The sequence below is a fragment of the Lytechinus pictus genome, chromosome 4 (genome assembly GCF_037042905.1).
Source record: "Lytechinus pictus isolate F3 Inbred chromosome 4, Lp3.0, whole genome shotgun sequence".
In the NCBI taxonomy this organism is placed as follows: Eukaryota; Metazoa; Echinodermata; class Echinoidea; order Temnopleuroida; family Toxopneustidae; genus Lytechinus; species Lytechinus pictus.
In genome coordinates, this window is record NC_087248.1 from 20,757,991 (window position 1) to 20,780,946 (window position 22,956).

Sequence of the window (22,956 nt, forward strand, 5' to 3'; positions counted from 1 at the left end):
CCCCGCTCAAAGTTGGTTTTTGTTTCTTTCTTTGAAGGGGTAGTCCTAACAGTCACTTCTTAGCTATATGAAACAACATAAATGTATGATAATCTCATAAACCCTAGTGCAAGCGCGAAGCGCGAGCTAATTTTTTTGAAAATTTCATTTTTTTTTTACTGAAAATTAAACATTCGGGGCAATGTTTGTGATCCTGAACAAGATGCGTATGTAACTATATAATTACTGCGAGCAGGAATCGCAAACGGATTTTCTTTTATATACGTTCACGTCTGATCGAGAAGGGACCTGTTAAAGACTGTTTGCAGTTAGCCATAAATACGATACATATTTCAATAATCAATTAATGCAAGCACGAAGCGCGAGCTGAAATTTTTTTACATTCCGATGAACATTCTAAGCACTTTTGCAATCATGAACAGGATAAGTAAATAACTAAACAATGCGAGCGCGAAGCGCGAGTGAAAAAAACCCCTGAGAGTTAGAATTTAAAGCGGGACACTCTATTCATGTTTTGAAAATCATGAAAAGGATGGGTTATTGGGCATGTTCCTACATTAAAAATGCGAGCGCGAAGAGTGAGCAGAAAATGTTAGATATTCTGATCTCGAACTGGGTAATTTAAGCATGTTTTGAATAAAGAACAAGTTGCGAATCTCAATAAACATGTGTGTGCGTATATTTTAGAGTTATAATTAGAACCTGGGCATTTTAGATACTTTTTTTTCATGAAATTCAATAATGAGAGCGCGAAGCGCGAGCTGAAAATATTCGATATTCGGATCTGAAGAGGGGTCAATTTAAGCACTAATTCAAGCTCTTTGTAGGTAAATTGGGAAGTGGATATGGATCGCATTTAATAAATGATGTGAACGCAAAGCGCGAGCTGATATTTTTCATGACGAAATACCTCCATTTGATGACACTATACCCCATTTTTTCTCAATGAATTCTCTTCTCCGAATACGAAAACCATACTGCCACAGGCATGCAATGTAATTATCAAAACACCTGTTTCTTGACCTCGGTCCGAAGATAACACAACAGCCCGAGTGCGGTCCGAGAAAACATGTCGCCATTTTTTATTCACTTACTTTCCTTATTTCGAGGTTGATTTTCTTCGTTCGAAATTGAAAATGGTCTAGCATTGAATTTCTGAATACAATATGCCTTTGAAAACATGATTAAATATCGAATACAATAATTTAATTCCGAAGGTCCTTCTACAGGCAGAGAAGACTTACGTAATACACAGCTGTTGTTTATCATTTCGTCCTTGGCTCAACGCTCATAATCTGGCCTGTGGGGATTACCTGGCCAAGCGGGGTTGATCAGGCGGGTGTTTCATAAAGCTGTTCGTGAGTTAAGAGCGACTGCATGGTGATCATGTCTTGCGGTAAATGGTACAAACCATTGGCGATGATCACCAGTCGTTGTTAAAGTCGCTCTTAACTTACGAACAGCTTTATGAAACGACCCCCAGGGCTTGGAAATGATGTTTTAGATTTTCAAATGCAAAATGGGGTGAAATACCGCAGTTTGCCATCTGATCTGCGGTCCGTTTTCAAACGGGGGTAAGACGTAATGTATTAGAACTATCTGGCTATCATTATTTTTACCTTTATAGGACCGGGACATTCTAAGGACATATTCCTCGGGATAATATAGTCATGAAAAGGTTATTATCTTATTATTATTATTATCTTATTTATTGATGTAACAAACCTAATGAATGCGCAAAATTTGTTGATATTGATACCTGAAAACTGGAAATTTTAAGCACTTTTTAAATTATGAATAGGATGCATGGTTAATATATATATTTTTAACGATTAATGCGAGCGCAAGTCGCGAGCCAAAATTTTCGATGAACTGTCAGAGGTATACATTACACACCAATCAAAATGCGACTACGAAGCGCTAGCTGATAGGTTTTGACAATCATCCTGAAAAGAGATATTTTGAGAACTTTATGGAATAGGTACTTGACAAATCAAATAATGCGAGCGCGCAGCCCGAGCTGTAAATGTTGATACTTAACCGATAAAACGGATTTGACAGAGCAGTTTTGGAAAATCAATATGTAAATAAAACAAACTAAGGAAAGGTCGATGTCCGAGCTTAAACACGTTTTGTATATTGACTTCAAACCTTGATATTTTAAGTTCCACATCAGCCCATTTAATTGAGCAAGATATGTATTTCATCGAATATGCAATACGAGCGCGAAGCGCGAGCGAAAATTGTATATATATAGTTACATGAAAGATTTTGGTTTTCCAAGTTTTTCCCTCACCATCTTTTATTCACTCGTTTTCCTCCTCTTTTGACCCCTTTTTTTTTCTCTTTTCCATTCTTTTTTTTCTCTCTTTCCCCTATTTCTTTCTTTTTGCTCCGCCTAAAAGAGGGGGGGGGGGGTGGAGGGGCGGGCCCCTCCTCCGGGATCCGCCTATGGTATTGATTAAAAATTCAAACAATCTCATTTACGGTGGTATATAATCTGTAGAGCTTTGATCCCTATTCTCTTCTGTATTTTGAAGCAAATTTAAGAAAACACTTCCATTAATCATGTTAATCCCACGAAACACTTACAAATCATAACATACCCGAAAAAAAAAACCGCCAGGTATTTAATGATATCAAGACAGATGTTTGCGGCTGTTAATTGAAAATCCATCACTGTTTACATTATTAATGAGAGACGAGCATGAATATTAATACAGGACATCATCACAGACCATTGCGACGGTCTATAATTGGCAAACCGCTTGATGGTGAGGTTTCCGACGCAGACGCAAAAGGAACGATTTTCGCGAAGGCGGGATAAAAAGGGGAGATGGGGAAGACTTGATTTCACTTTATTGCTTGACGACTGCACAAAGCTCACTTCGCGACGCTTCGCAGCTCGGTCCCTCAATATCCCAAGATGGTAAGTGACTTATCATTTTCTTACATTTTCATTATTTTATCTTTTATCATGATATGTAGTATTTCCGGATTTTTCGGGAGAAAAATTTGCAGTTTCGTGGAAATGAAAGTGCATGAAAAAAAAGCATCTGCGAATATTAGTTTATGCATATATTATAGGGATGCAATTCAAGAAAAATATTTTGGAACATTCAAAAGATACATTTCAAATATCTTATTTCCTTTGTCTAGGTCTATAAATATCTAAAATAGGAATAAACTCCGTTTGTTTGATGAGTATTGATGTTTATTCGAATTGTACTCCCTTTTGTATTGAATGTATGCTATTTCTCCATTTTAATTGACGTTGGTGATGGTGGTGGTGATGATGATGATGAGGATGATGATGGTGGTGGTGATGATGATAATGAAGATAATGATGATGGTGATGATGATGATAATGGTGATGATGATGTTGTTTATGTTGTTGATGATGATGATTACGGTGGTGGTGTTGATGATGATAATGGTGATGATGTTGTTGTTGATGATCATGATGATGACGGTGATGATGATGATGATGTTGTTGATGATGATGTTGATGATGATGTTGATGATGATGATGGTAATGATGGTGATGATGATGATGTTGTTGTTGTTGATAATGATAATGATGATGATGTTGATGATGATGATGATAATGATGTTGATGATGATGATAATGATGGTCATGATGATGATGGTGATGATGGTGATGATGATGGTGACGATGATGGTGGGGTGAAATGTGTCTGACAGTGTGTGGGGGTATAGATGGTGATAATGACAAACTGGTTTATAACACATCGTAAATGAAATGGAAAGTATGAAAGGTTTTTTTTTATCAGAGAGTGGGCGAATCTTGGAACAGAGACAGAGGGTGAGAGAGAGAGAGAGAGAGAGAGAGAGAGAGAGAAAGAAAGAGACTGCTGGGATAGGGTGTGTGTGTGTGTGTGTGTAAGAAAGAGGGGGAGAGAGAGACATAGGGGGGGGGGGCTGCAGGGAGAGTGGGACTTGTACATGCAGGCTAAAAATGCAATATTGAGAATGAGTGAAAGAATGCATACGCACTTCATGGCGGGAAGGGCGTCGCCCCATGCGCCGAGAAAATGCGCGGCCGGACCTCATGAGTTCGGAAAAGCAGGTGCCGTCTGTAAGTTAGTTATTAAACCTCCCAATCCAAATTAATATTTTACCTCATTTTCCTATTAATTAACACCATCGCACAAAGAGAAAGAATTATACTGCATGGGTTAGTGATGTACATAGTTGAGATAATGTTAAAAATTGTGACGATGTGGCATTTTAAATACTCCGTTTCAATTCTGTTCAAGTTGTCGCAGCACTTCTCAGTCACACGTATATGGAAAATTTAGAAGGAAATATTAATTTCAATTTGAAAGTTATCTGTATTATTTTGAAATTTTCATACACCAATAGCTTTCACATTAAAAGAAACTTACGTTATATTTAAATAGCTCCATTATGGACGTTAGCAGATAGAAGTAGAGATGCATTACAACGAATTGCAGCTTACTCGAAATTCTTATTATCAGTTGATGTTCCTACGGTTCTGTTACCATGGTTACTTAGGAGGGGAGAAAGATTTAATACTCAATGAACTATAAGAGGATACTATGACGTCAAAGGAAATTGGGCGCAACTAATTATCAATGTATTTTTTTTCAATTGCTTTAACAACACAGAGAAATTAAAAAAAAATTGTATTTTCTTATTCTTAGCACGAGTAATATACCTAGCATGAATGGACATGATGAATATGCGAGAAATATATCAATTTTTTGTTAGACATGTAAGAAAAGGTCGTTGTACAAAATAGCTTAAAACTCTCAGCATTTTCCATTTTATTCATTTCTATACCGGTATCTGTGTTTCACAAAGAAAAAAAAAGCACAAAAGAAATCACCTTTATTTGTTATTTGCTTTCTTTTTAATATCTAATTCGATATTTTTTTCTCGTTTACCTCAATAAAAAATTGTTTTGAATTTCCAATTTCTAGATTGTTCTTCGAGAAATAAAAGTAATTATATCACGTCGTTCCATTTCAATTGTGCTTCGTACATACATGTCATCAAATGCATCATTGATTTTTTTTTTTCAAATAATAACAAAATAACAGCATGATTACAATATCTCTTCAATTTCAGTATTTTACGAAAATTAATTTCTTGATTAAATGTTTTTTAAAATGACTGATTCGCAGTGCGTTTGCGTGAAACATATGGAACGAATTTTAGGACGTTTCTATTGTGTAATGAATGCCATCAAGGCGAGTGCGTTAATAATGGCTCCATCTTGGAGAATATGAATGGTGAGGGGGGGGGACAGGGGGTCTCTTGCATGCTGTCAGCATAATCTTAACCTCGCCTCTATAGCACTCGGCGTGTCTCCGTCATAAGAGTGATTATACAAATGGCAAATGAAGGTTCGTTATTCTGGCGCCATTGCCTCTGGCGTGAAGAAGTTGGCAATTGGTAATGTCGCATGTCACATCAACGAAACCGATTCCATCCCGATCAAAACTACTACGTTTTATATCCAATGACATACTATCGATCGGTTTGGAGTCGGTTTCGTTGACGTGACTGTGACATAAGACTCATGAGTCATACGCCTGATTATCATTAATGCATCGAGCTACAATATTCTAACCGATTGCACGGACGAGACGAATGCATAATGATGCAAATGATACTAGCATATGGAAATTTACACACACACTCATATTAAAACATTTCCATATTAGGTGTTACGTAAATTTTGAAGTATTAGGAGATCTAAACGTAACGTAAGAAGGGCGAGGAGAAGAAAAAGAAGACGAAGAAGACGGCAAGGAGGAGGAGAGGAGGGGGTAAGAATAAGGAAGAGGAAAATATAGGGTATATGCCAAACATATACTGATTTTGTCAAGTTATATAGGGCTGGTATTATCGTGTCTGCATTTTTAAAATCAGAGAGGAAATACAGTGATTAAAAATCGACCGGATATTGCGTTCATAATCGAGTCCCTTATAGCTTCTGGTTTGTCTTGCATAATTAATTCGTACGACACATACTGTATCCGGCGACATCAATTAGTAAATACATGCACGTTCTTTCGAAGATGTATCATAATTGAGCCGACCATATGGGTGCTAAAATAATTAGGGATTAGACTGGAAGGCTTATTCAGAAGGGACCAGAATCGCTTGATTGCAAGGGCACTCATCATGCCCATTCACGAGAATGGAGACGGGTTGTGAAGGGAAAATGTCTGAATCATAGTATATGCGACCTCCGGGACGACCTCGCTCAAGATTCAAGATTTATAAAAACATATGATCGCAGCTTTTTAAGCTGAATTGACAAATGTTTTACAAAAAAGCATAAAAATACACATAAAATCAACAACAAAGTAATGTTACAAAAGAATCAAGAAATTACAAAAACAATTACGGTATAATCATGATAATAATGAAGAAGTGATCTTAGTTTCGGAAAGCTTTGAAAACGTACATATATGTTGGAAAAAATTCACTAAATATAAAATTATTATGACGTAATATGGGTTTAAAGAAGAATTAAAAGGAAATTTGTTGTAACAGCTTTAAGTAGATTCAGTATTGACAATTGAAAATGTCTCGCTCGTCATCATCGGGGGCACCCATGGGTCGCGGATAATGATGAGTCACGATGAGTGTGACAACGGTCCGGGTAATTGATGCATGGGTTGGTGGAAGAAATGAGGGGATGGCGGAGAGAGAGAGAGGGAGAGAGAGAGACAGGGGGGAGGGAACTAGGATGACGGATGTGGCGGGGCGGATCAGCGTTTTTTTTTATGTAGGCCTACTGAGAATTTTGCCTGGTTAGGAGAGTAAAAAAGAGGATAAAAAGGATTAAAAAAAGATTTTCTGGTAATATAACTGTACCATACTTAAAAAAAAAATTATGTTTTTTCGATTTTCTAATTTAAAGTGTGATATTCATTCTTATTCATGTCTATCAGGATTCATTATACCTATGATTTTTCTCGTGATGATCGAAAATATACCACGCCATTTATAACTTGGTCGTATTCTATAACCTGATTATCTCTGGTCTCACATTTTTTAATTTTTTTTTTTTGGGGGGGGAGGGGGCATCTTTTTGAGCCTCACGTCTTACTTTGTTGGCTAATCATGCTTTCAGGAAGATTATTACAGATGGCCTTTACATCTCCTTTTTTCAGCTTGTAATTTTTTGCGGCGACAATGCCGTCGTTTCTTTCCAACGAGAGTCTGTTTACCGCCCCCAATAGGCCATATTATATTAAATAATCTTCCTCACACTCTCATGACCCCCCCCCCCCCATTCGTGAAATGAATGATCAAATTGAGAACATTCTAATGAGACGGGTAGATTTCTGATGTGCATGCCGTGAGTCATCATATTGAAAATGTCCGATTAGGGGGATGAATCACCGTCCGACTGTGTGAGCCACTTGAAATAGTGGGTTCTTGCACCAGAACGCAGAATGAATTATAAAACAGAGTGAATATATATAAAAAAAATGCCCGCCGAAAGACAATGCACAGCTTAGTTTCGGAGCTGACGAATAGTTGCAAAAATGTCGTTTGTCCAGAGTCCAGGATGAATTTGCTGTTTTGATTCACTAATATTTGAAAAAGACTTCTTGGTTATTCATCGTCATAATAATAATAATAATAATAATAATAATGATAATAATATTAATAATGATAATAATAATAATAATAATAATAATAATAATAATAATAATAATAATAATAATAATAATAATAATAATATCCAATCCACCTGACATACTGACGAGTATATCCCTCGATTATGATAATTGTCAAGCAATATACTCCATTAACAAGCAAGCATCTATCTTATTGGCACAACATCGACTGACACTACCCTACGGTGAAAAAGAGAAGGCAAGACTTAAATGCTCCTTTCACAAGAAACTTCAAGAGCAACTTAAATCCAAGCGACTTCATGGCCACCATGAAAAACAGACGCATCGGGAGTTCGTAGACCAGAAAGACACCCATCAATGGCTTAAGTCGGCGGGACTAAGAGGTGAAACTGAAGGGTTCGTCTATGCTATTCAGGACCAGGTGGTGAGGACCCGTGCCTACGAAAAATCTATCCTCAGAACAGACACAGACGACACTTGCAGGATGTGTGGAAAAGAGACCGAAACAATCATGCATTTGGTATCAGCATGTTCGACTCTTGCTGGAACTGAGTACATCACAAGACATGACAATATTGCCAAACTTATCCATTGGCAACTACTGAAGGATCGCGGTAAAATGACTTGTGATCACGCTTGGGAACATCAGCCACAAACGATCACCACGATCAATAACAGCACCATATATTGGAACTGTGGCATACTAACGGATAGAACCATCAACTGCAACAAGCCGGACATCATCGTCAGAGACAACAACGTAGTAAATATCATTGAGGTCTCTGTTCCCCACGATATCAACATTGCTGTAAAGGAAAGAGACAAACGGCTCAAGTATCAAGACCTAAGGATTGAGATCGAGAGGATGTGGAACGTGAAAGCAGAGGTCACACCAGTCATCATTGGTCACTCAGGAATGGTGAAGAAGGGAATGGAAGCCTGCATAACCAAGATCTCTCCTCACCTTCGGATGTACGACATTCAGAAGGCAGCTATCTTGGGTACAACCAGATTGATAAGAAAGACTCTCGGACATTAGTAGTGTAAAGTTCCTAGTTGCACTTGAAATTACTTGGTGCTTTTTGTTAGAGCAAAGTTATTCAAGAAAAAAATACGGACTTGATCCTGTTTAGAGGAATAATAATAATAATAATAATAATAATAATAATAATAATAATAATAATAATAATAGCGGTATATTAACCGAGGGTAGCCACTTCTGGAGCCGTTTCATAAAGATGTTCGTAAGTTAAGAGCGACTTTAAGAACGACTGGTGATCCTTTCTTACGCACTTAACCATCGCCAATGAATATACCATTTCCAGTCGCTCTTAACTTACGAACAGCTTTGTGAAACACCCACCAGTCCCGAAAACTGTTCTCCCAGCGGGCCCTGCTATAATTACCCCGGCTTTAGCTGGGCTGCCTAGCATTCAAGTACCCATTTACCTCACCTGGGTCGAGTGCAGCACAGTGTGGATAAATTTCTTGCTGAAGGAAAACACGTCATGGCTAGGATTCGAACCCACGACCCTCTGTTTGAAAGAGTCAGAACCACTAGACCACGACGCGCCCACGCGTCATGAAGAGCATTTGACAATAGACTTTCTATGTTCTTGAAAGTGTTCTGTGTAGCGATGCAAAAACTCCCTTCTGTCACAGTTACACCAACGGAACCGACTCCAAACCGAATCTAAAACCAACTGACATAACAGTATTGTTCGGTCTGGAGTCGGTTTTGTGCTTGTGTAACGACAACACACAATTGTCGGAGAATTGTTTTTTCATTATTCATTCCTTCATTGTTTTTAACTATATTATTATTATAATTATTCTATTTTATTCAATTCATTGTTATTAATATTTTACCACTTTCCTCTGACTTACGATAGCATGTCAGACGTATTATGTTATTGCAAAGGTTCAACAATTTATTTGGATGTTTTGTATTTGTTCATTTCATTGATTTGAAATGATCTTAAAGACTTGAATCTGGAATATCGTAAATATCGAACGTCTAGAAGAAATATGATTAAGTACAATAGTGGTAAAATAGGATTTTTTTGTGACGTCTGCCCCACCCCTAAACAGAGATTTTTTTTTAGCAGCTCTGCGATGGAGAAAATTGGATACATGGTTTGAATAAGATAACGCACATGACAATGACTGGATGACAGCATAGATTTGTTACTTTCACTATTTTTTTCAGTAAAAAAAGTGCTAGTGGGGCGCCCTTGGCCACCTACCTTGCGACAGACTGCATCCTCCCATTCCCATATTATATTATTAAGTGTCATTTGGTTTCCTAGCTGCATAGGTAACCATGAACTGTGTCGTGATAACGAAACAGTAATTAGATTTATTTTTAAGTTATACAGCGACATCAACAAAATGAATATTTTTCTTTTTTCGTTCTTGTAGCGTGAATGTATTTCAGTCCACGTCGGCCAGGCCGGAGTCCAGATCGGTAATGCCTGCTGGGAGTTGTACTGTCTTGAGCACGGCATCCAGCCCGATGGTCAGATGCCTTCGGACAAGACCTTAGGAGGTGGTGATGACTCCTTCAACACCTTCTTCAGTGAGACTGGAGCTGGCAAGCACGTCCCTCGAGCTGTCTTTGTCGATCTTGAACCAACGGTAGTAGGTGAGTACCAACATGCTTCATTCATGAATCTTCTCAAGAAAATGCAAGGGCGTAGACTGGGGGTGCACCCTCCCACTGAGGCAGAGGAGTTCCGACACTGGCAATCAAAACGAAATTTGTATCCCTTCTTCTGCTGACTTTGGTTCCTCTTCCCCAAGAAGTGCACCACCAAACCACTTTGGTTCCACCTCCCCAAGATGTGCACCTCCCCATGCTCAAACCAGCCTTCGCCCTTGAGATGCACTCCAAAGATGATCTATTTAAGAACTATTACCTATGCAAGAGGCGCCAAAGCAAGCCATTGTCTAAAATTCGATGCCTTTAGTGTTTGTAACGTTCTGTTCCCGACTCCCTCTCCAGCAAGTGTACAGATGGTTGTTCTTCCCAGGTTGAACGGGTTAGCAATTTACTTTCGGAAATTACTTTTGCGTCCCTGCACATGCTTGAATACTAAAAAGACGTTTGACTGGCGCGCACAGTTAACTTAACTAGGAGGTAACAATGCACTTTTCAACAATGTAACTAAAAACATTAAGATCACAAGACTCACCATAATCAATATTCTTCTTTTGCTTTCTCAGATGAGGTCAGAACGGGTTCATACCGCCAACTCTTTCACCCTGAGCAGCTGATCACCGGTAAGGAGGATGCTGCCAACAACTACGCCCGTGGTCACTACACCATCGGTCGGGAACTCATAGATATTGTCCTTGATCGCATCAGAAAACTGGTGAGGAAATAATTGGAAAGTGAAATGGAAAATCAGATTTACGTTTGGATCTTCTTGAATGCATAAGGATAGATTTGGGGACTATCAAAGATGACAGAAACAGAGGTATACCGGCAGGCGAGCTGACGATAGAGCCAACGCTGGTAATAACGGACAGTTTTGGCTGAAATATCTTGGAGACAAAATGACTATGAGAGTTTTGCTTTACTTCACCTCCACATTTACTTTTGCTTACAGAATATATAGATTATGAGATAGATATTCAAAGATTATACCATACTGTGTATGTTTTTATTTTTCAGGCGGACCAATGCACGGGTCTTCAGGGATTCCTCATCTTCCACAGTTTCGGCGGCGGTACCGGTTCTGGATTTTCCTCCCTGCTCATGGAGCGTCTCTCCGTCGATTACGGAAAGAAGTCAAAGCTTGAGTTCGCTATCTACCCAGCTCCACAAATCGCCACTGCTGTCGTCGAGCCATATAATGCCATCCTGACAACCCACACCACCCTCGAGCACTCCGACTGTGCCTTCATGGTTGACAACGAGGCCATCTACGATATCTGCCGTCGTAACCTCGACATCGAGCGTCCCACCTACACCAACCTAAACCGTCTCATCGGCCAGATCGTCTCCTCTATCACTGCTTCTCTGCGATTCGACGGCGCCCTCAACGTCGATCTTACCGAGTTCCAGACCAACTTGGTGCCATACCCACGTATCCATTTCCCTCTGGCTACCTATGCCCCAGTCATTTCTGCTGAGAAGGCTTACCATGAGCAGCTGACCGTCGCAGAGATCACTAACGCCTGCTTCGAGTCTGCCAACCAGATGGTTAAATGCGATCCTCGTCATGGCAAGTACATGGCTTGCTGTCTTCTTTTCCGTGGTGATGTCGTGCCCAAGGATGTCAACGCCGCCATCGCTCACATCAAGACCAAGCGTGCCATCCAGTTCGTTGACTGGTGTCCAACTGGCTTTAAGGTCGGTATCAACTACCAGCCACCCACCGTCGTTCCTGGTGGTGATCTCGCCAAGGTTCAGCGTGCCGTCTGCATGTTGAGCAATACCACCGCCATCGCCGAAGCCTGGGCCCGTCTCGACCACAAGTTCGATCTGATGTACACCAAGCGTGCTTTCGTCCATTGGTATGTCGGAGAGGGTATGGAAGAAGGAGAGTTCTCCGAGGCCCGTGAAGATCTTGCTGCTCTTGAGAAGGATTACGAAGAAGTTGGTGTCGATTCCACTGAAGGAGATGAAGGAGAGGAGGAGCCCGAGGAAGAATATTAGAATCTTTTGTCTATCAATTGAGATTATTTGCTTCAATATTTTGTTTAATTTGAATAAATCCCCCATTGCAAATATTTTATGAAAATGATATAATCAATATTTTACCATAGAGCTATTACTGATTTTACAAAGTACCCACTTGTACACTGCAAAAACTCCAGTGTTGATTTAACACCAGCCCGGAATCCATATCTAAACCAGAGAAGTATTGAAACAACACCAGTTTGGAATCAAACCGATGCTGTTTTAATGCTAATTGGTGCTGTATAAACACCTATCTGGTGTTAGACCAAAACGAAACTGGTGTTGTTTAACACTTCTCTGGTGTGGACATATATAAATTCCGGGCTGGTGTTAAATCAACACCAGAGTTTTTGCAGTGTAAAGAACCCATTTAATAATATTTCTTCGAAATATTTCATCGTATTCAGTATTTCAAAATAACATATAAATTCATTGTTGCCATTTGAAATATAATTCTTGATTATAGTCATTATCCATGTTATCCTTTATCTCAGAAAAATTTTCTTCACTGCAATTTCTCCCCCTTGAACAGTAATATACCCAGGACACGACAAAAAATATTAAAATCCAAAATCACACCGGCACTATTTTCAGTTAGTCACCATGAATTAAAATGAGTATGTATCAATAAAACAAAGTCATCTAAGGATATTCTTATATATCGATGTAATAAGAAAGAAATGTAACAGACACCTTGCGAAAGAAAAGAAAAAAAGTGAGGCCATTAAACAAAAATACAATTATTAGTAATTGTAAACCAGGGTACACTTCAACCAACATTCCAAGGTATTACGCAATGATTGCAAAGACAGCACACTCTTCTTGCCTGCCAATTATTATAAGTTATATTATTGTTGAGTTATTTTTAAATTATGATATCATTTATTTTACCTTTTCTACTCTTCGAATGTAGCTGTAGAGATGCGAAAAAGGCCAATAAAGATAAAGCATTATCAAAACTATCTTGTTATCCTATGTTTGAACAAATTGAAATTTAACGCTGTGAATTTGATATTTATAGCCAAGTCCACTGTGTGATCACACACTGTGGATACTCAAACTGTAAGGGCGTCCACAGTGTGAATTTATCTTCGCATCGTTAATTAGGTAAATTGCCAATTCGTCTATTGCAAACTCGTCCATTACTTCAATAAATATTTCGTCTAACAACCATTTGGTCCAATCATTACTTCGTCTAATCACTAGTACGTTTATGACCATTTCTAGTAACCAGTTGGTCTAATATCCATTTTATTTTTATTCATTTCGCCCATTTCACACTCAGTCCAATTAGACGAAATGGTATATGGACTAAATGGATATTGGACCAACTGGTTCTTAGACGAAATGACGAGTGGACCAAATGGCAATTAGACATGCAGAGAGTGGAACTGACGATAGGCAAAATGATAGTAGACGAGTTGGTAATTTGACAAATTGGCACTGGACCAATTGAAAATAAACCGTTAATTATACATTTTAACGAGTGTATAACCACATCTTCACATAGTCCACTATGTTGACACACTGTCTGACACTGTGAACACTTTGTCTGACACTGTGAACACACTTTCTGACACTTTGAACACACTGTCCGACACTGTGAACATACTGTCTGACACTGTTAACACACTGTCTGGCACTGTGAACACACTTTCTGACACTTTGAACACACTGTCCGACACTGTGAACACACTTTCTGACACTGAACAAACTGGCTGACAATGTAAACACACTGGCTGACACTGTAAACACACCGGCACTGTGAACACACTTTCTGACACATTAACACATTGTCCGACATATTGAACACACTGTCCGACATTGTGAACATAATGGCTGACACTGTGAACACACTGTCCGACACTGTGAACATAATGGCTGACAATGGGAACACACTGTCTGACAATGTGAACACACTGTCCGAAACTGTGAACACACTTCCCAACACTGTGAACACGCTGTCCGACACTGTGAACATACTGTCTGACACTGTAAACACCCTGTCTGGCACTGTGAACACACTTTCTGATACTTTGAACACACTGTCCGACACTGTGAACATACTGTCTGACACTGTAAACACACTGTCTGGCACTATGAACACACTTTCTGACACTTTGAACACACTGTCTGACACTGTGAACACACTTTCTGACACTGTGAACATACTGTCTGACACTGTAAACACCCTGTCTGGCACTGTGAACACACTGTCTGGCACTGTGAACACACTTTCTGACACTTTAAACACCCTGTCTGGCACTGTGAACACACTTTCTGATACTTTGCACACACTGTCCGACACTGTGAACATACTGTCTGACACTGTAAACTCACTGTCTGGCACTGCGAACACACTTTCTGACTTATTGAACACACTGTCCGACACATTGAACACACTGCCCGACACTGTGAACACGCTGTCCGACACTGTGAACATACTGTCTGACACTGTAAACACCCTGTCTGGCACTGTGAACACACTTTCTGATACTTTGAACACACTGTCCGACACTGTGAACATACTGTCTGACACTGTAAACACACTGTCTGGCACTATGAACACACTTTCTGACACTTTGAACACACTGTCTGACACTGTGAACACACTTTCTGACACTGTGAACATACTGTCTGACACTGTAAACACCCTGTCTGGCACTGTGAACACACTGTCTGGCACTGTGAACACACTTTCTGACACTTTAAACACCCTGTCTGGCACTGTGAACACACTTTCTGATACTTTGCACACACTGTCCGACACTGTGAACATACTGTCTGACACTGTAAACTCACTGTCTGGCACTGCGAACACACTTTCTGACTTATTGAACACACTGTCCGACACATTGAACACACTGCCCGACACTGTGAACACACTTTCCAACACTGTGAACACACTGTCCGACACTGTAAACATAATGGCTGACACTGTGAACACACTGTCCGACACTGTGAACATAATGGCTGACAATGGGAACACACTGTGCGACACTGTGAACATACTGTCTGACACTGTAAACACCCTGTCTGGCACTGTGAATACACTTTCTGATACTTTTAACACACTGTCCGACACTGTGAACATACTGTCTGACACTGTAAACACACTGTGTGGCACTTTGAACACACTGTCCGACACTGTGAACAGACTTTCTGACACTGAACAAACTGGCTGACAATGTAAACACACTGGCTGACACTGTAAACACACTGTCTGACTCTGGGAACATACTGTCTGACACTGTAAACACACTGTCTGACACTGTAAACACACTGTCTGGCACTGTAAACACACTGTCTGACACTGTAAACACACTGTGTGGCACTTTGAACACACTGTCCGACACTGTGAACATACTGTCCGACACTGTGAACACACTTTCTGACACTGAACAAACTGGCTGACAATGTAAACACACTGGCTGACACTGTAAACACACTGTCTGACTCTGGGAACATACTGTCTGACACTGTAAACACACTGTCTGGCACTGTAAACACACTGTCTGACACTGTAAACACACTGTGTGGCACTTTGAACACACTGTCCGACACTGTGAATACACTTTCTGATACTTTTAACACACTGTCCGACACTGTGAACATACTGTCTGACACTGTTAACACACTGTCTGGCACTGTGAACACACTTTCTGACACTTTGAATACACTGTCCGACACTGTGAACACACTTTCTGACACTGAACAAACTGGCTGACAATGTAAACACACTGTCTGACTCTGGGAACATACTGTCTGACACTGTAAACACACTGTCTGACACTGTAAACACACTGTCTGGCACTGTAAACACACTGTCTGACACTGTAAACACACTGTGTGGCACTTTGAACACACTGTCCGACACTGTGAACATACTGTCTGACACTGTAAACACACTGTCTGGCATTGTGAACACACTTTCTGACACTTTGAACACACTGTCCGACACTGTGAACACACTTTCTGACACTGAACAAACTGGCTGACAATGTAAACACACTGGCTGACACTGTAAACACACCGGCACTGTGAACACACTGTCTGACTCTGGGAACACACTGGCTGACACTGTAAACACATCGGCACTGTGAACACACTTTCTGACACATTAACACATTGTCCGACATATTAAACACACTGTCCGACATTGTGAACATAATGGCTGACACTGTGAACACACTGTCCGACACTGTGAACATAATGGCTGACAATGGGAACACACTGTCTGACAATGTGAACACACTGTCCGAAACTGTGAACACACTTCCCAACACTGTGAACACGCTGTCCGACACTGTGAACATACTGTCTGACACTGTAAACACCCTGTCTGGCACTGTGAACACACTTTCTGATACTTTGAACACACTGTCCGACACTGTGAACATACTGTCTGACACTGTAAACACACTGTCTGGCACTATGAACACACTTTCTGACACTTTGAACACACTGTCTGACACTGTGAACACACTTTCTGACACTGTGAACATACTGTCTGACACTGTAAACACCCTGTCTGGCACTGTGAACACACTGTCTGGCACTGTGAACACACTTTATGACACTTTAAACACACTGTCCGACACTGTGAACACACTTTCTGATACTGTGAACATAATGTCTGACACTGTAAACACCCTGTCTGGCACTGTGAATACACTTTCTGATACTTTTAACACACTGTCCGACACTGTGGACATACTGTCTGACACTGTTAACACACTGTCTGGCACTGTGAACACACTTTCTGACACTTTGAATACACTGTCCGACACTGTGAACACACTCTCTGACACTGAACAAACTTGCTGACAATGTAAACACACTGTCTGACTCTGGGTACATACTGTCTGACACTGTAAACACACTGTCTGACACTGTAAACACACTGTCTGGCACTGTAAACACACTGTCTGACACTGTAAACACACTGTGTGGCACTTTGAACACACTGTCCGACACTGTGAACATACTGTCTGACACTGTAAACACACTGTCTGGCACTGTGAACACACTTTCTGACACTTTGAACACACTGTCCGACACTGTGAACACACTTTCTGACACTGAACAAACTGGCTGACAATGTAAACACACTGGCTGACACTGTAAACACACTGTCTGACTCTGGGAACATACTGTCTAACACTGTAAACACACTGTCTGACACTGTAAACACACTGTCTGGCACTGTAAACACACTGTCTGACACTGTAAACACACTGTGTGGCACTTTGAACACACTGTCCGACACTGTGAACATACTGTCCGACACTGTGAACACACTTTCTGACACTGAACAAACTGGCTGACAATGTAAACACACTGGCTGACACTGTAAACACACTGTCTGACTCTGGGAACATACTGTCTGATACTGTAAACACACTGTCTGGCACTGTAAACACACTGTCTGACACTGTAAACACACTGTGTGGCACTTTGAACACACTGTCCGACACTGTGAATACACTTTCTGATACTTTTAACACACTGTCCGACACTGTGAACATACTGTCTGACACTGTTAACACACTGTCTGGCACTGTGAACACACTTTCTGACACTTTGAATACACTGTCCGACACTGTGAACACACTTTCTGACACTGAACAAACTGGCTGACAATGTAAACACACTGTCTGACTCTGGGAACATACTGTCTGACACTGTAAACACACTGTCTGACACTGTAAACACACTGTCTGGCACTGTAAACACACTGTCTGACACTGTAAACACACTGTGTGGCACTTTGAACACACTGTCCGACACTGTGAACATACTGTCTGACACTGTAAACACACTGTCTGGCATTGTGAACACACTTTCTGACACTTTGAACACACTGTCCGACACTGTGAACACACTTTCTGACACTGAACAAACTGGCTGACAATGTAAACACACTGGCTGACACTGTAAACACACCGGCACTGTGAACACACTGCATGACTCTGGGAACACACTGGCTGACACTGTAAACACATCGGCACTGTGAACACACTTTATGACACATTGAACACATTGTCTGACACTGTGAACACACTGTCTGACAATGTGAACACACTTTCCAACACTGTGAACACACTGTCCGACACTGTGAACATAATGGCTGATAATGGGAACACACTGTCTGACAATGTGAACACACTGTCCGACACTGTGAACACTTTCCAACACTGTCAACACACTGTCCGACACTGTGAACAAACTGGCTGACACTGTAAACACACTGTCTGACACTGTAAACAAACTGTCTGACACTGTGAACACACTGGTCGACACTGTGAACGCAATGGCTGACAATGTGAACACACTGGCTGACACTGTGAACACACTGTCTGATACTGTGAACACATTGTCTGACACGTGTGAATACTCTGTCTGACACACACTGGCTGACAATATGAACACACTGTCTGACACTGTGAACACACTTTCCAACACTGTGAACACACTGTCCGACACTTTGAACACACTGTCTGACACTGTGAACACACTTTCTGACTCTGTGAACACACTGGCCGACACTGTGAACACACTGTCCGACTCTGTGTACATACTATATGATTATGTACACACTGTTTGACAATGTGAACACACTGTCTGACACTGTGAAACACAGCATAGAGTCGATCGAGTACCCATTTGGATTTTGACAATGAAATAATTATATGTGAATGCATAGATAGAATTTGAGAACAAGACTGGGAATTATTATCTTATTCTTATTTTTTCCTAACTTGTGCATGAGGGGTAGCAATGTTTAATGAGAATGCCTAGTTCACTACAAAAAGTTGTTCAACAATTTTTTTTTAATCGTTCAACATAGTGCATTTTATTTTATTCCCAAATTTTCGCTTATTTCTTCCTTCACATTCTTTCTTTTCTGACAGTTTCTTCCTTTATTCTTTTTTCACACATCAATATTCTGGGCCGGGAATCATGAGTATGAGCAATTGATTGTACGGCTGATGTCTATGATTAATTTGATTATTGTGTAGGTGTATGACCAGACGTAAAAATCAGCCCAACGACCAATCGCTAAATTTTGTGTTAAGGGGCCCTGGCGACCCTGGTCTGATGTACGTTAAAACCACATCTCTTTGCATGTTCTGATATACAAGCATTAAGAGAGAGAGCTAGAGATGAGAGGGGGAGAGAGAGAGAGAGAGCGAGCGAGGGGGGGGGGGGGGGAGAGCTAGGGTCAGACCGCAGCTCGCGCGATAATGAGCATATTCACGGAAATTTATTCAGCGGCCCTCTAGCGGTCTCCGAAGGAAAACGTGCGATCAATTTGGCTTGATACAGGTTACACGGGCCTAATCACTAGAGGCAGGTCATAGATATTCATTCGACCCAACCCATTGCTATTTTTTTATTTTGATATGGCTGATTAACAAAGTGTATGCATATGATTGTCCATCTAACACTGATTCTATTTTTGGTAATTATTGAACTTCCTTTTCCCAAATTGGGAAGAAATATCACCAATTTTGGACTATATTTTGACTGGCGGAAGGATTAGGGCTATTTTGCTGTTTGAGGTGATGAATCTGCTCCCCCCGACGGTGTCTTCAAACACGCCAATTTATTTTTAAAATGAGCCGGTCGAGGGACCCTTTTCTGGTCAGATATGGATTGCCAGATATATATCCTATCCACTGGTAGTAAACATTCGACCCCCGAATTTCACCCTTATTTTTTATGAATTTTTTAAAGTGCCAATTTAACACACGAGTCTATGGGGAATGATTTAGGCCTGTGATACCTGGATTTTCCCACTGAATTGGAGGGGCTGACGTTATAGCTCTGTACTGGTCGCTAACTTCAGTTTACGTCAAAAAGAATTGTGGTAAGTTATTCTCAAGACCTTCATCTCCATTTTGGTATATAATTTTTCATATTTCGACATTTTCAACCTACCATTTTTACTTCTTTAATTGATGCTTATTTTAGTAATATTTTAACTGCGATTTTGTAGTCGGAATTTCACTTTTGGTTCCTGACTTTGCTACATAACCAAATTGTTTCGATCGGGGTTTTTTAGAAAGAAGAAAAGTCACTGTTCAAAATATGTCAGAACCAACTTGACGCAAACTCACCTTATATTTTTATTTTAGAGAAAATGATACCCTAAAAATCAAGAAATTTACGTTTTACCCGGAAGTAACCTTCTCGTTCACTCCACGATGGAGCGAAATAATGCCAAAATTACGTTCGTCGCGGGTTGGTAGAATTTCGCCTTTGGTCCCATACGTTGAAACTTCTGTGATGATGGCAGATGGCTCGCATTATATATGTGACTGAGTGTGGACGGTGGACTTGTTTTTTTAATTAAGACTTAATATAAACGAAGCTTAATAAGTAGATCCCTTCTGAAATTTTATTCAATGATTATCAGGTTTCCAAATTCCATCAAGTTTTTATAGATTGAGATATTTCTTGATTTATGTTGAAAATTTTTAATTTCTTAATTAGTCGAAGTTGAGCCCCATGATGATTTTTGCCCCAGGCTGCGATTAAGAATTAAATGATGATTAGCTCAGACAGTCTACTCTAGAGACTATAAACAGTTTAAAGTCAAACTAAAAAGTCTGGTACTACCGTACTCAGTAGTATTTATAATTATAAACCATTTTGTTCAAATAAAAAATTGTGGCTGTCACAGACAGTACTTAGTTAGTCTCTTAATTGACTTACATGTAACATAATTCATACTTTGAATGATTATTTAGTAATTTAGACTATTTCTCTCTTTTTTGTCTCTTCTACACACAGATCTGCATACTTGCTGACTCTGGTCTCTGCTTGCTACTTCATTCTGGGAGATTCCATCATGTACTATAATGGTCAGACCATGATTTGGACAAAGCCCTTTTTTCGTTTGCAAATTTTGGACTGATAATGATACAACAGAAAATTGATCTTTATCGATATTGGAAACAAAAAAATTAGAGCACAGTTTTGGGGAGGACTAAGAATACTGACTTGGACAGGAATACAGCTTGACAAAAATAAAAATTCACAATTCAAAACCAAAGAACATTTTTAATGTTACTAATAGTGCATTGCAAGAAACTTTCTACTCAATCACACATTCCAAAATTAAGGGTAAGTCCTTTGATTAAACACAAACATGTAGTTGATTTGCAATTGAACATAAGTTTCTTGCAATGCCCCATAATTATATTTTGTTCTCAAGCAACTCTTGTTATATGTTATCTAATGTGCTGAAGGTTAAGTGCCATGTATGTTCACAATTTTTTTTTTCGAAAGGTATAATATATTTGTCCTTTTAAACGGTATTTGAATGTGGTTACGCCTTGTTTTTGTTTTTTTACAGTAATTATTGCATATATGAACAGAAGTGAAATATTTGTTGTGAAGCACTGTATGAATGTTGTGTGATCATGGAGCTATGGTGTGATGGTATTATAATTAATTCATCATTTTTGTTATAAGACTGTAAACCTGGTGGATGTGAGGGAGTGGCCTGAATGAAAGGAAATTTCTTGTGTATTTTTTTGTTTGATACATGTACATGACATTTTAATTTTCATTAACAAATTTTGAGAGGGATTTACTTCCTCCATTAACATTCGTAGTTTTCATAAATGTAACCTATTGTGATTCGAGGAAGATTTTTTAGATCAAACTTGCTAAAATTTATATAATAAAAATGCAACAAAAATTTAAAAAGTAATGTGATGTGAGTGACATAATCAACTCTATTTGCATACCATTGTTTTGTGTATATAACTGTTTTGTGTAAAAAAAGGGAAATTTCTGTATTTATTCAAATAATTTTTTGTTGATGTGCACTTGACCTTTAACTCACTTTCCTTCCCACCCAATCAAGAACTTGAAAATCAAAAGCAGTGATTAAGAAGAAGTAAGAATTAATAGCTCCATGATTTAATAAATACAGGCCTAAATAGAACTTCACATGAAAGTAAAAAGAGAATAAAGCTGGGTAGGAACGATGAAGGAATATGATTTAAAGAAAAAGCATAAACATATCCCCATCACCCCCCCCCCCCAAAAAAAAAAAAAAAAAAAAAAAAAACAGTCCGGCGGGTTCGAACCAGGGCGCTTTAACACGTCATTACATTGCACTTACTTTTTTTGTATTAAGCTTACGCAATTCGCCATCGATCTATTCCATATTACATTCGGGTTTTTAAGCTTTATTTAATGTTGAGCGCGTCGGCAATTCTACTGCAATTCCAATCATTTTGCGATGGACATTGCCGTGGTTTTTTGTGGTTCCTGACTTTGCTACATCATGAAATTTCATAACTCTTTTTCAGTCGTAAAGAAGAATGTCTACGCTTTATATTGATTATAATATCAATTTGACGCAAGTGTGATTTCGATGCAAAAATGCGCTCTGTTTATTCACATATATTTCTTGAAAAAAATCATCTTTTCTAAGCTAAATATCGGTCTTTAAAATACATTAAATGTGCATTTTATTTAGCTGATCAGAAATTTCAAAGTTTTATCTATAAAATAAGACCAATTTTGTGAGGAATAAACGATTCTAAGAGCAAAAAACACCGATCGCAAAGTTCGTCTTCACAGCTCATTACGTATGCA

General features: G+C 39.5%; 1 protein-coding gene across 1 annotated transcript; it reads left to right on the forward strand.

The window, feature by feature from the left end:
* Window positions 1–2,788: 2,788 nt before the first annotated feature.
* LOC129258851 (tubulin alpha-2/alpha-4 chain-like) lies at window positions 2,789–13,295 on the forward strand. The gene is made up of 4 exons (XM_054897087.2): window positions 2,789–2,929; window positions 10,071–10,293; window positions 10,875–11,023; window positions 11,326–13,295. Exons 1-4 carry the CDS (start codon window positions 2,927–2,929, stop codon window positions 12,310–12,312), a joined length of 1,362 nt encoding a protein of 453 aa, XP_054753062.1. The 5' UTR covers window positions 2,789–2,926; the 3' UTR covers window positions 12,313–13,295.
* Window positions 13,296–22,956: the final 9,661 nt, after the last annotated feature.

What these genes read in the sequence shown, in the direction of transcription:
- LOC129258851 (XM_054897087.2), top strand. An exon ending in TCTTGAACCAACGGTAGTAG is followed by an intron (nt 10,294 to 10,874) that starts GTGAGTACCAAC and finishes TTGCTTTCTCAG; the next exon opens with ATGAGGTCAGAACGGGTTCA. An exon ending in TTGATCGCATCAGAAAACTG is followed by an intron (nt 11,024 to 11,325) that starts GTGAGGAAATAA and finishes TTTATTTTTCAG; the next exon opens with GCGGACCAATGCACGGGTCT.